Source organism: Haliaeetus albicilla, chromosome 2 (genome assembly GCF_947461875.1).
Source record: "Haliaeetus albicilla chromosome 2, bHalAlb1.1, whole genome shotgun sequence".
NCBI classification, from domain to species: Eukaryota; Metazoa; Chordata; class Aves; order Accipitriformes; family Accipitridae; genus Haliaeetus; species Haliaeetus albicilla.
In genome coordinates this window covers 63,225,886-63,241,037 of record NC_091484.1, presented here as the reverse complement: position 1 = coordinate 63,241,037, position 15,152 = coordinate 63,225,886, and the positions used below count along the sequence as shown (strand labels likewise).

The 15,152-nt window shown below is 35.8% G+C and overlaps 1 protein-coding gene across 3 annotated transcripts in view; it reads right to left on the bottom strand.

Moving 5' to 3' along the window:
- Window positions 1–15,152, bottom strand: part of WAC (WW domain containing adaptor with coiled-coil) — a 63,452-nt gene that overhangs the window by 24,551 nt on the left and 23,749 nt on the right. For all 3 annotated transcript variants that reach the window (XM_069777790.1, XM_069777786.1, XM_069777785.1), the window contains exons 4-7: window positions 12,841–12,947; window positions 11,384–11,499; window positions 10,707–10,819; window positions 8,919–9,227 (exon numbers count right to left, since the gene is read on the bottom strand). In XM_069777790.1, the coding sequence (XP_069633891.1) occupies window positions 8,919–9,227; window positions 10,707–10,819; window positions 11,384–11,499; window positions 12,841–12,947 (645 nt within the window). The remainder of the gene's footprint in view (window positions 1–8,918; window positions 9,228–10,706; window positions 10,820–11,383; window positions 11,500–12,840; window positions 12,948–15,152) is intronic.

Sequence of the window (15,152 nt, the reverse complement as noted above, 5' to 3'; positions counted from 1 at the left end):
TTTTACTACGCAAGAATAAAATGTTACAAAATTTTTAAAAGCTTTTGTTTTCTGACAGCCTTAATTGCAACTTTTGAGACTAATTTGGAGAAGAACCCTAAAAAACCAAACCAAACCAAAACAAAAAACCCAGAGTACCAATACATAAATCAAATGAGATCAGAAATCTCAGTGAAGAGAAAGCGGACTTCTGCTTCTATGCAGTTACAGTAGAAATAGTTCATAACAGGTCACAAATACTCCAAAAAAACCTTTTCCAGTCAAGTAGCTGAGAACTCTAAACCAGAAAAAAAAATTCTGAAGAATCCAAATTTGACAGCTTGCAAGGATGCAACAGCCAGGGCACACAGACATATTTTGATGTTTCAAGCAAACTCCTAAAAAAGAGGCGGCCTTATCTAGTCACATGCTCCTCAGGACAAGGGGTTGGCTTTCAATGTACCTGTAAATGGACCTGTTCATTTGGCCAGGAGCTTTCATAAGAAGAACTTAAAAAGGAACAAGAAGTGTTACAAAGACTGAAGAAAAAAAAAAAAGCAGTGACAAAATTTTTATATGGTTTTCAGTAACATACGACTAGGACAGCCGATTAGGTATTAGCCTCCCTTAAAGCAGTAAGTCATTCATAAAAGTCTTTGTTATAGTGTTACATACAAAATCTTAAGTTATGGTGTTCAAAGTGAACTTAAGACAACTGCAAGTCAAGACGTATCAAGCAAACAAGATTCTTACCACACTAAACAAAAACATGTGGAGTTTAAACTGAACTTGGATCTGTCATAGTCCACATAAAGACGAGATACACTGGCAGACAAAAGCAAGGGAATTAAAAGCACAATGGTGCATGTTAGTACTTATATGTGCAAGTATCCTACCCTACAGTTTTGAGAACCTTACAAAAAAACCCCAGAACACCCAAAACAAAACAAAAAAACCAAAACACCCCAATTTAAAAACAAACAAACAAAACAGGAAAAAAAATACTAAACGACTACCAGCACTAATTTCAAAACATATTTATTGTAGTTAGGTTTGTCTTCACAGTTGAATTATTTTAAGCGAAGCAGCAACTCACTACTATATTAATTCACATAAGCAATACCTGAGCTTCAAACCACACCATGATACCAAACAGCTGGAAGTATTTTTCACCCATGTTGCAGTTTTTCAACACAAACTGAATCACAGGCAAACTCGAGGTAACAATGCAGTGAAGACAAACCTTAAGACCAGTTCCGGGTATTTACTCATTTCTTGAACAAAAGGACTCAAAATGTGTCTTACGAAACCACTGAATTCCAAGAGGTCTGTAAAAGTACTTTAGTTTTGGTGAGCTCCTCTGCTATAAAAATGCAAACTGAATTACATTAAAACAACACAGTCCAGCTAATTCTTTTAGACAATATGGAGACACTATTCTGAGCTGTATTATTGCGGGCATTTTAAGTATGTTAAAACACAACTGTGACAGATATTTTTTGTACCATCACCCAGATTAAACACCTAAAGAAAGTGACGTGAAAAAAGCATGGTGTCTAACATTCCGATCTTTTGAGATGGCTAACATTACAAAACCAACAGTTCAAATGTTATGAAAGAATATATCTCTATGATCACAACTATCTACACATACATCATATTATAACTCTGTGTAACTGAACATCATAGAGGATGCAGAGTACAATGAATGCTCAGAACATCACTGCACTTCACAAATTAAGTAATTTAAGTTATTCACAGTGAAGTAAAGGGTATAAACCGGTTCCTGCCAAAAAAAGTTGTAAAAAATATTTGCGGAAATACAAGTATTTCTTGTTTGTATTAAGTAGCCTGAATGGCTATTTTCTTCTCTACAAAGGGAAGCTCCTTTGTGATGAAAAAAACATGCTAAAAAACATAGACTACAGATTAGTTCTGTATAATCACAACTTTTATTACCTTAATTTAAACTAAGGTATCTTACTCCATGGCTTCTAGACTGGATGCTTGATTTCACAGAAATAAATCCAAGAAATACTGCCAATAAACAAAGCCTCTAAATATTTACACATCCATTTTTGTGTAATATAGTTATAAAGGTTTAAAACTGGTTTAATTTATGATGCTATACAGAGCTTGCAAGCTTTGCCTTTAAAGTTAACACAACTAGTCAAAACTCCTCAAGACGAAATGTTTGTTTCACAAAAATCCTCAGGTATCACTCACTGGGTGATTTTCCACAAATAAAAGCAGAAACTTCTCACTCTTTCCTTTTCCTGCCTAATTCCCCTTTTCTGATTTGCTTTGAGAGACTGTTTCATTTTATATTTTGCCACACAGTTTACTTTTCAACATTTAAACAGTTTCCTACTTTCTAAAATATTTACTAGGATTTTTAAAAAATGCTTAGAATTATACAGTCCTGTAATTCTTAAATGCATTTGAAGCCTTAACCATCATGAAACACAGTCAAAATGAACACAGCATACTGAGAAAAGCTAAATATCTTTACAAATCTAAGTCCTTTAGTTTTACAACTCGGACACACTGGTTTCTACACCTGTGTCAACAGAAGTTCATGTTCATTAACAAGCTAACTACAGTATTATTGCAAAATAAGGCTTTTGATTACACAGCAGTCATTCATAAACCTGATTTGAACCATTAATACATCAATCAAACTGACTCTGCAGGGCTGCAAAAGTCTTAGATTATGATTGAAGTTGACTGCTATCAGACAGGGCAACTCTGCAGCCTCTTCATTGTCAACAGCAATTTCCATACAAATGCTATGCAAATGACTCTTCAACCTCACATAAAATTTCAGCTATTATCACGAAAGTCCCAAGGATAAGTTTTTAAATAAGAAAAAAAAAAAATTTAAAACCAAAATCAGACCATAGCCCTCTGTGATTTTTGAACTGTTGAAAACTTTGTTAATTAAAATGTTTTAGCTCTTCGTCTGAATAAATAAAAAATTAAAAATTAGATGTTTTTAAATTATTTTTTGTTATTTTAAAAATACAACCTTGCACCAATTTTTCCACAATAAGCTAAGCACATTGAAGTTCCAATTTCTGGAGCTTTTAAGAAAACTTGTAAAAAAATCCATTCACTTTGTTGTGACAGTATGAAAACACAGTATGCTTTCTGACAATCATGTAAACAAGCTAATTAGATGTAGCCTATATATAGAACTACAATATAGAACTAAACAAGTTTCTGGACCATCAACTTTAATCATATGGGAAAAAATGAGCAAGAAATAAAGCCATGCAAAAAAAAAAAAGGGAGGAAAAAGTAATCAGATGGCAAACAAAAACAACTAGATATGGAGATTAAGTTAATGTGAAGAACTATTAATTGGTTTTACATTAAAATGGAGCAGGAAAAAAACCTTTTTATAATGAAAATAACTTTCTAAGACCACAATAACTAGGAAAGAGCTTTCTATTCATAACCTACTCTGTTAGAGTGTGACCTGTGATCACACCTTTTGGACAAAAAGGAGAGAAGTCTGAGTTATCGGGCAGTATTCTCTATGACAAGAACCTGTACGACAAAGGTGCATCTTTGTCGCAGGTTTCACAAAGAGGTATCTGAAGTAAACTGGAGGCTATTGCTTGCCCCAGAAACATCATGTCAAGTCAGAATGGAAACATTACACTGCATATTTCCAAGCAGTGTGGATTTTTTAACAAGGCCAAGTAATCCTTTCAGAAAAAAACACCACAGATCATTTTCAGCAGTTGCGTCACAATGTTCTTCAATTACAACCTAGATACAAGGCGGCAAACACTTTGCTTCTCTGAGTTTGAGGCAGTATATTAAAATGCTGTTGAATCTTGCTGTTACCAGTCTCTGCCCCTCGTGACAAGAACCTTTGCTCCTAAGCAAACAGCTGATCCACTAGTGAATCTCATTCTGAAAGGCAATTCTCAGCCTAGCATGTTACAGCTAAAATAAAGTTATTCAGACTAGCTTTAATGCAGGGGAGTGATCAGCTACTCTGTTTCAATGAAGAGCTCTTGACACCAACACTCCTGCATCTCTGTTGTGCTGCAGTCACCCCATTCTACCTGCTGCCATCCTTTAAGAACCTGTTCCTAGTACTTGCTCACTCCCTTCTTGCCCATAGTGTGCAGTTATTTAGGCACGTTAGTGTGACAGAGAAGTGAGTGGGAAAAAAAGAAACAAAGAGGAAACTTTTTTGTGCAATAACTTCCTTCACAGTTCTAACAACTAATATACTAGTACTCCCTATACAATGAGTAGCTTTAAAATACTGCTATATATAAATTGTTCTTATTCTGCCGCATATATAGACAGCTGATTTATTTCAACAAACATTTTTTTAATGACATGGAAATTACCCACTACTGTTGAATAGATAACTGCCAGATTATCAATGTGATCCTTTGAATGTTCCAATAGCTTTTACTACTGATGTAATTTTTTATGCCATTTAAAACAAAACCAATGCATTCAAAGTCCTTCATTCAACACTACGATATTAACCAATCAGTCTGTTGTGAACTTGAGCTGTATCTTTGCCCTGCTAGCAAGCCATGCACGTGTGCTCCCACAGTGTGCTCTTTGTGGGAGGAAAATTGCATTACAAAATTTTCAGAAATTCAATGCCTGATTGCCCCATAAACCTCACCTCTGCTATACTGATTAAACAACTACCACCTAGAACAGCTAACTGATCTGCTTGATTTACTGCTGATGACTAAGAATCATAACACATTCATCTGTGCTGAAATACCTTAAGTGTACAGTCCACCAACCAAGTTCTCTGAGCAGTGACAGTCACATTTACCTGTTTTACATAGTTCAGTTCTGATCTACTAAGGACCTTAAGCCACACCAAAATGTACAAATATTTAAAAGCAATGTGTTTTGTAAACACATTTGGCCAAATGAAACTATAACAACAACAGTATCTGGGTTTTCAAATATGCTCAAATTATCTAAAATGAGAAAAATATGCAAATTTTTGTACTTGGATTACTCTGGTCTTAAAACTGAACTTGTATTTGTATTTTATCTCTGCTGCCAAAATAAATGTAACAGCAATGCTCAGCAAACAAGTATAAAGTACTGGAAGAAACCTGTAACAGTCTCACTAGTGTAATTTTTTCTAACCACTGTATGAATTGAGTAATATACTTAAAACAGCAAAACTCAGCCAAAGAAGATGCAATGATACCATGTTAATAACTGACTGCTAAAGACTAGCAAGTGTTACAAGTAAGAAAACCACAGGGTGAGAACAGAATGAGGAAGAAGCTCAGCTGTCACTGACCAACCACTTTAATCTGTCATCATCAGGGTCACAACCCACCCAGCACTGCACTGGCCGGCTTGCTGAGTTTTGTCAGAATAATTCTGGAGTATTGTTGCACTAGAAACAGAACTGCTGCCTGATGGGACTTGGAGGAAAGGTGTGAGAAGTATCCTACAGACAGACACACTGTTAAGATACGGACAATACAACATTTCATTCAGTAACTGAATTAGAAATCGGAAAATGTGATTGTGCCCTACAGATAAAGCAGCCAAAAAGTAGGAAAAGCAACCCCACACTTTACCTGCATAAAGCACTCACAGTGAGCACAAACAGAAGCAGCAGATTCTGACTGGAACATTCAAACCAAAGGGTAGAGGTCAAATAGTTCCCCAGGAACTCTCCACTACTGCCAGCCATTGAGGGCAGAGGACTACCGCTAACAGCTGAGCTATAGTTCAGCCAGGGATTTTATTCAATCTCCTTGTGGGACTACAACATACCCCTGCAGCAAAAGAGATTGAGCTGAAAAAAGTGTTGTTGTTGGTTTTTGTGGTTTTTTGTTGTTTTGTTTTTTTACAACTATTACTGCATTAAAAATTACACACTAAGAACAGAACTATTAAAACAGTGGTACATATATGCTAGCATAAGGCTGCCAGCAACACATTGAAAAGATGCAAGAACTCATTTAGGCAAGGACTACTGCACATACTATTCAGTCATTTGGACCAAGCTATTTTTATAAGCAAAAAATACAGCTTTACCTCTTTTTATAAAGAGAGAGGGATGGCATAGCTAGCAAACAGAAGATGATCAGAGGCTGTTTGCTTTACTAGTGTAAAAATAAACCCCTCACGCTATTTTCCAATTTTACAAAGATACTTTTAGAAGATTGTTTGAACTGAGTGTCTCAGGACAATTTTATTTTTTTTTCATTTTGTATCACAGCTACAAACAAATACTTTTAAACACTGCATACCTATAGTACTACAGGTTCACAGTCACCTCTGGGAAAATGAGTAACAGAAGCAAACTATCCAAAAACATCCCAATGTACAGCACTGCTTCCTCCCTTCTTTTAAATTTAAATACGTAAAATGCTACAGAAATTATACTGGTCAAATTTCTTATATATATAAAAAAAAAGTCCACTTTCACAAAAGAGAAAAAGGCATGACTATTGAATATCCTCTTTGAATGATCTCTTATCATAATATAACCTGCACTATTTTTTCTGTTTCTGTAAGAGAGGTATTCAAGCAACATGTGAAAACTCACATTTTCTGGAATAAGTATTTCAAGCCCAACATTCATTTATTCTAATTCTTCAATTATTTACTAACTTTGTGTAATCCACCCTGTCTGAAGCTCAGGAAGTATTTTATTTGCTCACAATGAAGTGCCACAAAACACATCAACGAGGCAAGAATATTACAGAGAATCTATCCATTTAACCCATCTAAACTTAAAAAAAACTACATAGGAATACAGAAATTAAGTGATTATTTAATATAGAATCATCCATGGTAACATGGATTCTAAAGTAAGATTTATAGTATCAAGACAGTCCTGTGCAATCATTTTCACTATTTGTACCCCGTTGCATGTTCTCAAATGAATGTCCTATGTAAGGAATACTAGAACTCCCTGCCAATATCTGTAGCAGTTGTCACAATGGGAAATTAATTCCTTCAATTGCAGTAAAATTCAGCTGGTCAATTTAAGTGGAAGCAACTAATAAAGGTATGCAGTAAAGCAGGGAAAGAATATATTTGAAGTCTGATCACACACCAAACAGGAATCAAGCACCATGCCAGAACTGAGTAATAATAAGGGTTTTCTTTAAGTATATTTTAAAGATAGTAATGAAAATAGAGAGGATACAGTAAAGTACACTTGACATGGATGCTTTGCACTATCGCGTTTAAAAGTGCATCAAACTGCAGTCAAAACATAGAGGCTGAACTGAAGCAGATAGCTATGGTATTCAGTATAAGAACCAAGCATAAACTAGTCCACCTTCTTGCTTCACTGTGTTGAACAGAAAAAGGCTTGCTGAAAATCTTCTGTTCCTCTGTCGTTTATAGTCAACATTCACGTACCAGGTCATGTAAAAGTTGCACAAAGACTCAAGAAAAACATACAAAATTTCTTTATATGCACAATTTTCTTACATTGCAGTATTTGCCAATGTACCGTATTGTTTGGTTATTTTGGATGGCCAAGTGCACTTATGTCTGTGTAAAAGCTGGAATTCTTTAATAAAGAAAACTGGAAGGCAGGAAAGCAAACACGGAGTATAAGACCAATGTCAGACCTGAGCCCTTCTGGTCTTCTTTTTAGCACTGCCCTATTCTTCTGTTACTAGACAGACTTGCAAATATCAACAGGGCAACAAGCCATCTTTCAGAAAAGAATTCAGTGTCATACTAATTAAGCAATATTTTAAATTAAAACCAGACATGTTTATCAAAAATTACTGTTTCCCCTCCCAAAGCCCTCAAAATAGAATTTTCTTATACAATGTTACTCTCTAAGAAGGGTCTAGAGCACAAGTCTTATGAGGAACAGCTGAGGGAACTGGGGTTGTTTAGTCTGGAGAAAAGGAGGCTGAGGGGAGACCTTATCACTTTCTACAACTACCTGAAAGGTAGTTGCCCTCAAGTTGCTCCAGGGAAGGTTTAGATTGGGTATTCGGAAAAATTTCTTCACCGAAAGGGTTGTCAAGCATTGGAACAGGCTGCCCAGGGAAGCGATTGAGTCACCATCCCTGAAGGTATTTAAAAAACACGTAGATGTGGCGCTTTGGGACATGGTTTAGTGGTGGGCTTGGCAGTGCTAGGTTAACGGTTGGACTTGATCTTAAAGGTCCTTTCCAACCTATATGATTCTATGAAAGTATCACACTATCACTAATAACACACATCTCCATTCTCACAATCTTCTTGGGCTCTTATTCCCTAATAATGAAGTAAATCCAATTAAAATATAGACTTTTGAAGGGTCACAAACAATGCACGGTAAAGTCTTGATGTTTGCTTGATGACTTTAAATTTCTGGTACGTATTATACAACTTTCAGCAGTGAATTACAAACTTTCAGCAGCTTTTGAACTGAAGATCCAGTATATCACAAGACAGATCAAACCAGAAGAATAGCTGTTACAGACATGTAGAAGACTGTGTTGCTTTCTGTAAGAATTGCACTTGTGTTTATTGAAGAGTTTGACACTGGCATTCCAAACAGTAACAGCAGTTCATAAAATATAATGGTCCAAAATGACTTTCAAATGGTGTAACTACAGCTATGTTAAGAACTCAAATAATGGCAAAGATCCAAAACAACATGAGGGAGGACGAAAATTAAAATATGTCCTACTAAAATACATCCTTCAAGTTACCATTTGAAATTATAATTTGCAGAATTAGCCAGTAAACAGCAAATATTGCAGCGTCAATTTGAAGTTGTGTGAGATACAGCAAATGTGGTTTAAGGGGAAATAAACACATCAAAACAGTAACTGGGTTCTAAGCACACACAATCAACAGGAAAAATATCTTTAAATTCTTGAACTAACATACTTTGCACAAGCAATGCAAATGCAATGCATCATCTTAAATACTACGAGGAATTTCATTAGACATACCTTTTCTCTCTGTTTTCTGTGCAGGGATGGAAGATGTGGATGTAGGCAGTTTTGATAAAGTAGATGCTCCATTAGCATCAAAGGATTTCTTTGGCTGGTGATCAGATTGTAGAGAAAATGGACTAGGAGGAACAGTGCTTGGGGTAGCAGTTGGATGAACAACTGGTTTGATGGGATGCTGTACTGGAGTAGAACTACTGTGAGTCTCTGCTCTTGGCAGTCTGTAGTCTCTGTCATTGTGCCTGCTTGTTTGAGATAAAATATTCTGTGGGAGCATACTACTGGCGTCACTGGAATGCTTGTCTTCCACTTTTTTCAGGATTCCCCAAGTAACATTGCAATAAGAAAAAAAGATTAAATTAGAAACTTGTCTAAGATTGCAGTGACTGATTAATACAGCTGCACATCAACAACTAGAGCTGAGTGAACTTCTTAGGATTAAAAAAAAGCCTCAAGTAGATCAGCATCAAAAAAGGCAAAATTTAATTTTACTCACTGACAAAATGCATTTTCTCTGATCTTTGCTTGAGTTAGAGTTCCGGTTAAACAATGTGTTTTGATGAAAGGCTGCTTTATAACAAGTGTTACAGTCAAGTTAACTTTTGAAGTCTCCTAAAAAATCTAAACCAAAATCTATTATTTCCACCTTATATTTAGCGTGACGAGATAATCCGTGCCATTTTTCTTTTGTTCACTGAAAATCCTGAACATTGAGTATAATTTAATAGTTTCAAATTCTAGCCTTCAAAGAATTCCACTTTAAATCACTTGAAAGTAAATTATTTGTAGTAGTACTCAATTGAATTAAATCAAGAAAACTGGGTATTAAATGAGTGACTAATCTGCATTTGTCACATGATCAGAGACTCTAGAATGTGCTACACAGGGAACATACCAAGCAAATATAGATTAATTCTTTTTATTGATTTCTAGATTTTCATCTGTCACAAAACAAATAGTTACTGCAATATGCATTTCTACTATCTTTTTGTAGCATACAGTATGTTTTAGCATATGCAGTATGTTTCAGCATATGCAGAAAAACAGCCCTTTATACATCTCTGCCTTGTCAAGTCCCAAGCAAGGGCTGTGGAGGGTGGAGATTAATACTTTGGCTTCTACTTTTAAACCACCCTGAGAACTATGCTACAAATTCACCCAAACTACATCAGCATACAGAAAGTATCTCACAGTACAATCATTTGCCAGAAAAACTTGACAAAGATTAAAGCTAGGTATCAGGAAAAAAAATTCCAAGTAACAGAAATTCATAGTCCAGGAAAGGCTTTGCTAAGAGTATTGGCATGGTAAAAATATGCTTTCAATAATGTCCACAAGCCTCTGAAATCCCTGATATCATAATCCATGAAATTACCTTATTATTTTCAGATGTGAAATCAATGTTTTAAAAGAGACTCCTGCATCTCTATTTTTAAGCTTAGGATATGACACTGATAGGTCTCAGTGATCACAACAGCCCAACTATACCATAAACTGTGCAAGTTGTTTCAATAACTACCTATAAAGATAATCAAATTGGGCAGTAAAAGCTGCAAAAAGGAGGAGTACCATGAAAAGCATTAAGCAAGCGTTGTACTAGTAAAACCTCAAAGTTATTTTAAGAAACAACATTTGGAAGAACTGTCTGTGCTATCCACTTTGGCCTAAAGGTGAGAAAAACAGTTAAGGAAAGGGATTTCTCTTTTTTTTTTTCTTTCCCTTAAGTTTGGAAAAGAAAACAGTAATGCAAACAAGGCAAGAATATATTGCTGTAAAAAAACCACATACTTCCACTGGCAAACCCACTGGCAGCTGTCGCCTGCATCACCTCTCTTCTGTAATCCCTATCTTTTGGAAAACTGTTAACTGACATTTTGCTTGCTTCTTTTTGTCTCTGCTCCCTGAAGAAAAGAAAACACAAGTTGAGTAAGAACTTACATCATCTAATAATATAACACTTTCTACGGGTGAAGTTACATGAGATGAATTAAACTACCCTAAGAGCTTGCTGCTACAGATGGGGCAGGCAAACTCCAGCCATTGCTACCTTACACCAGTGCTTGTCGAAGCTCCCAGTATACCAGCTTGGCTCACTAACATCACACAAAAAAAAACCCCAGACAAAGAAAAAACCCAACCAAACAAAAAAAACCCCAAAACAACAAAAAAACAACCCCCCATGCCATCATTAAAAAAAAAAAGAATAAAAAAACAAAACCCAAAAAACCCCAAACCCCCAAAACGAACACCAAACCAAAAAAACCCCAAACCAACCATACTTCCCCGCTCCTGCTCTGGGTCATTAAAGGATAAAACAGGTACCAGAGGTCATGGTAAGGTTAGGAACGCAACGGACTTGGACCACAATCTTTTATAGCAGTAATCTATTAGATAAGCTCAACTGCTCTTAAATGAGTGTAAGAATATTTGTTCTTTATACAATGAAAACACACACACAGATATACCTTTCCAGCCACTCTTTTGGTTTTTCCCATTGTGAAACTTCTGTTCGGCAGTTGTAGTAGTATTTTTTGCCTGAAGAGCTGATGTGTTCAGACCAATCATCCGCAGAATCGTAAGCCTTTAAAACACAAACAGGTTGAACAAAAGACTACTTCAGAGTTTTAATATACAAATGTAAAAGCTTCCACCATTTTTAAAACTACATAGTGTCCTCATATGCACCCATATCTTTGCTCTCCATTTATACCATCTTTAAATGCCTGTTTCATTTTGGTAGTTTGAAGATGTGACCACTATGCTCCTGTTGCATTCTGCAATAGTTTCCTCTGTTTTATTCCCATCAACCCTGAAACAAAATCTAATAGTATGTTTAGTGGGATACAGTAATATCAATATTGATAATATTAGTTTTCTGCACCTTAACACTTCCTCAAAACTATTAATTATATTTTCAAAATTTTTCTATACTTCACAAATTTATCTATTCTGTTTTCAGTGCCATTTTTAATAAACTGTCCTGGTTTCAGCTGGGATAGAGTTAATTGCCTTCCTAGTAGCTGGTACAGTGCTATGTTTTTGAGTTTGGTATGAGAAGAAAGTTGATAACACTGATGTTTTCAGTTGTTGCTAAGTAATGTTTAGTCTAAAGTCAAGGATTTTTCAGCTTCTCATGCCCAGCCAGCAAGAAGGCTGGAGGGGCACAAGAAGTCGGGAGGGGACACAGCCAGGACAGCTGACCCAAACTGGCCAACGGGGTGTTCCATACCATGTGACATCACATCTAGTATATAAACTGGGGGGAGTGGGGGTGGGGAGGACTAACTGGGGGTCATGAGCAATTGCATTGTGCATCACTTGTATAGTCCAATCCCTTTATTATTACTATTGTCATTTTATTAGTGTTATCATTATTAGTTTCTTCTTTTATGTTCTATTAAACTGTTCTTATCTCAACCCATGTTTTACTTCTTTTCCCAATTCTCTCCCCCATCCCACTGGGTGGAGGGAAAGTGAGTGAGCAGCTGCATGGTGCTTAGTTGCTGGCTGGGGTTAAACCACAACACAAACACAACCCTAACTACTAAAACTCGGATAATAAAGTGACTAAAATTCACAAAGTGTAATGCATCTTCAATAAGTAAAATCACACTGTCTTCTCTAGATTTACCAACAAAGTAAATGGAAAATATTTCTCTATATATCTACTTCATTTAAATAATGTAGTATTTTAAAATTCGAGACAGGTACATCAAAGCTCTAATGATTATCAATTAGAATAGTTTTACAACACATTAACAACTGCAGCTTGGGTTTACAGAATGTTTATAAAATAAAGACTGATGCTGGAAAACTCAATGAAGCAGGTAATGTTCATACCGCCTGTTTTAGACAAAATGATGAAAATACAGTGTGTATGAATGGGGTGACACAGAGATGAATACCAATCACAAATACTCACTGCATCAGAAGTTTTGCTTGGATTATTGCTGGGATTAGAAGAATGTGAATTTGAACTATGAAGAGCACTGTGGTTATGTGAATTTTCTTGTGGAGAGTAACTGGTCCCTAAAGGAAAACAAAACAAAACAAAAAAAAAAACAAAAACAAAACAAAAAAAAAAACAAAAAACAAAAAAACTGTTCACCATGTATGTTTTCAAAGAAATCAACCATCTGCATTCTAAGGAGGTGGAAGGGGAAAGGAGAGGGGAAGGGAGAAGGCAACTTGTCCATAGCCTGGACCACAGCATAGTTCAGATGCATAAGTATTTCAGGAGGGCATATGCGTATTTCTTTTTCACAGCGTAAATTTCACTTTCTAGTTACAATAATACAGTATGTCCCTTCACTAGTCTCACTCTCAAACTTCATTCCACTAAAAACAAACAAGTAGGAAGAGTCCTAACATGTCAATTCAGAAATTAAAAGACATCTTCTCCTCAACATTAAGTCAGAAAGTTTAAATGGATTTATCAACAGCCTACACAGTTAGATACACAAAATCAGGTTTTAAGTTCATTGGAGCAATGCTGTAGTCTCAAAAGGGTTAAGAAAACTTGTAACTGGTTGTAGGTAACTACTTCTGTTTATGCATATAGATTAAATTAATTTTCCTGCACCTCAGTCTCTGCAATATAGGTATCAACATCTAGAATACCAAAAGCAGCATTTTGCAAACGGCTGCCTGCTTCTGGCCTCCCTAACAACTGCTTCTCAAGGTAACCAGGTTTTCTTCCTTGCTGTGAAAACAACTGAAACAAAAAAACAGCTGGGAAATGAGAAGGGAGATAATGCTCAACAACTTTTACATCTGTATTTGTGCCTAATCTCAAGTCACCAATTACACCTGAACAGTTCTAATTACAATTAAACAAGACCATCCATTAAACCCTTCGTAATCTTATTTTAAATTTCCTGCTCTTAAGGCCTCCCATTCCTTGAAAATTTCTGAGCAAGTAAAAACTCTTCCATTCTTCTTTATATGATTTCCTCTTCCTAAGTTTTAAATGTTCACATAGATCACATCAATCTAAGAAAAACCATTTTCTTACACATTTCAGGGAAAAATCTAGATATTCCAAATACAGCACTCTCCCTGCCTTTGTTTTTCCTCTACCTACTGAGAAGTTTCTAAATACCCAGGGATACTACATCAGGTACCAATAGCCTCACCTACCATATAGTGATCTAAATAGGAAGTCAAAGTACTCTGCAAATTGCAAAGACTGTATGTTACAGGCAACTACAATAGAGAATACTGATAGTGGACTGATAGGTGGGAGTGAATAAAGCCATTAAAACAAATACATTTTAAGCCTTCCGAGAACCACACACACAGAAGATGACTAAATGATATATCATGATGCAGAATGGGAGAGATTATAACGCAAATTCTACCTTCTAACTACACAAGCATTGACAAAATTACTATTTCAAACTTCTTCCTCCCCAAACCTAACCCTGCAGGTTAGAAAAACAGTCCATCACAAAAGCAAAGAGGTACACCATGGCTAATCTGTTCAGTACCCTACAAAGGTTAAAGGCTGATTTGCACACGCATGAGTTATTGCAACCTGAACCACCAGAGTATTGAGCTCTGAACCTTTTCCTACACTATTTTGGCTAAAACCATATGTCATTCTCTTTAAAGATTGGGGGAGGAGGAAAAAGTCTTGTCCTCAAATACAGCCTTCCAAAAGCAAGACAATTAGTTCTACACCAAAAGTATCTTGCATGCTTAGAGCCAGGTGGAATGACTTAAAATGGGGGCAACTTAAGCTTGTCAAAGCAATACTCACAACATCACGTGCTTGTAATGCACATGAATAACAACAAAAAACTGAGCTTCTAGTGAATGGTGTGACTTTACATGTTATGTACATTAGAAAATTCCAGAATTTAGACTTCAATATACATTTATAAAACAGACATGCTTAATTCCCCTAAATGTATGCTAGAAGTATATCATAATTACGTAATTATAAGACTGTACTCCTCACACCAACAGTCTTAATTTTTTTTTAGACCCTGATTATGGAGTGAGACAGCTGTTTAATATTTTTGTATTAATCATTCTGTTAATAGTCTTTATTTAGTATACCCTTCCCAAACGCTACTGAGATAAAAATCATTAAAATTTCTTCATGTATTTCTGTAGATTGCTTAATGCAGACTTACTAGTTCATTTCTACTATAAGGTAAAATCATCTCCCTTTTTAAAGGAAAAAAACAAGATGAAAATGCCAGATGGCTTGTTTGAACAGTTTGATAT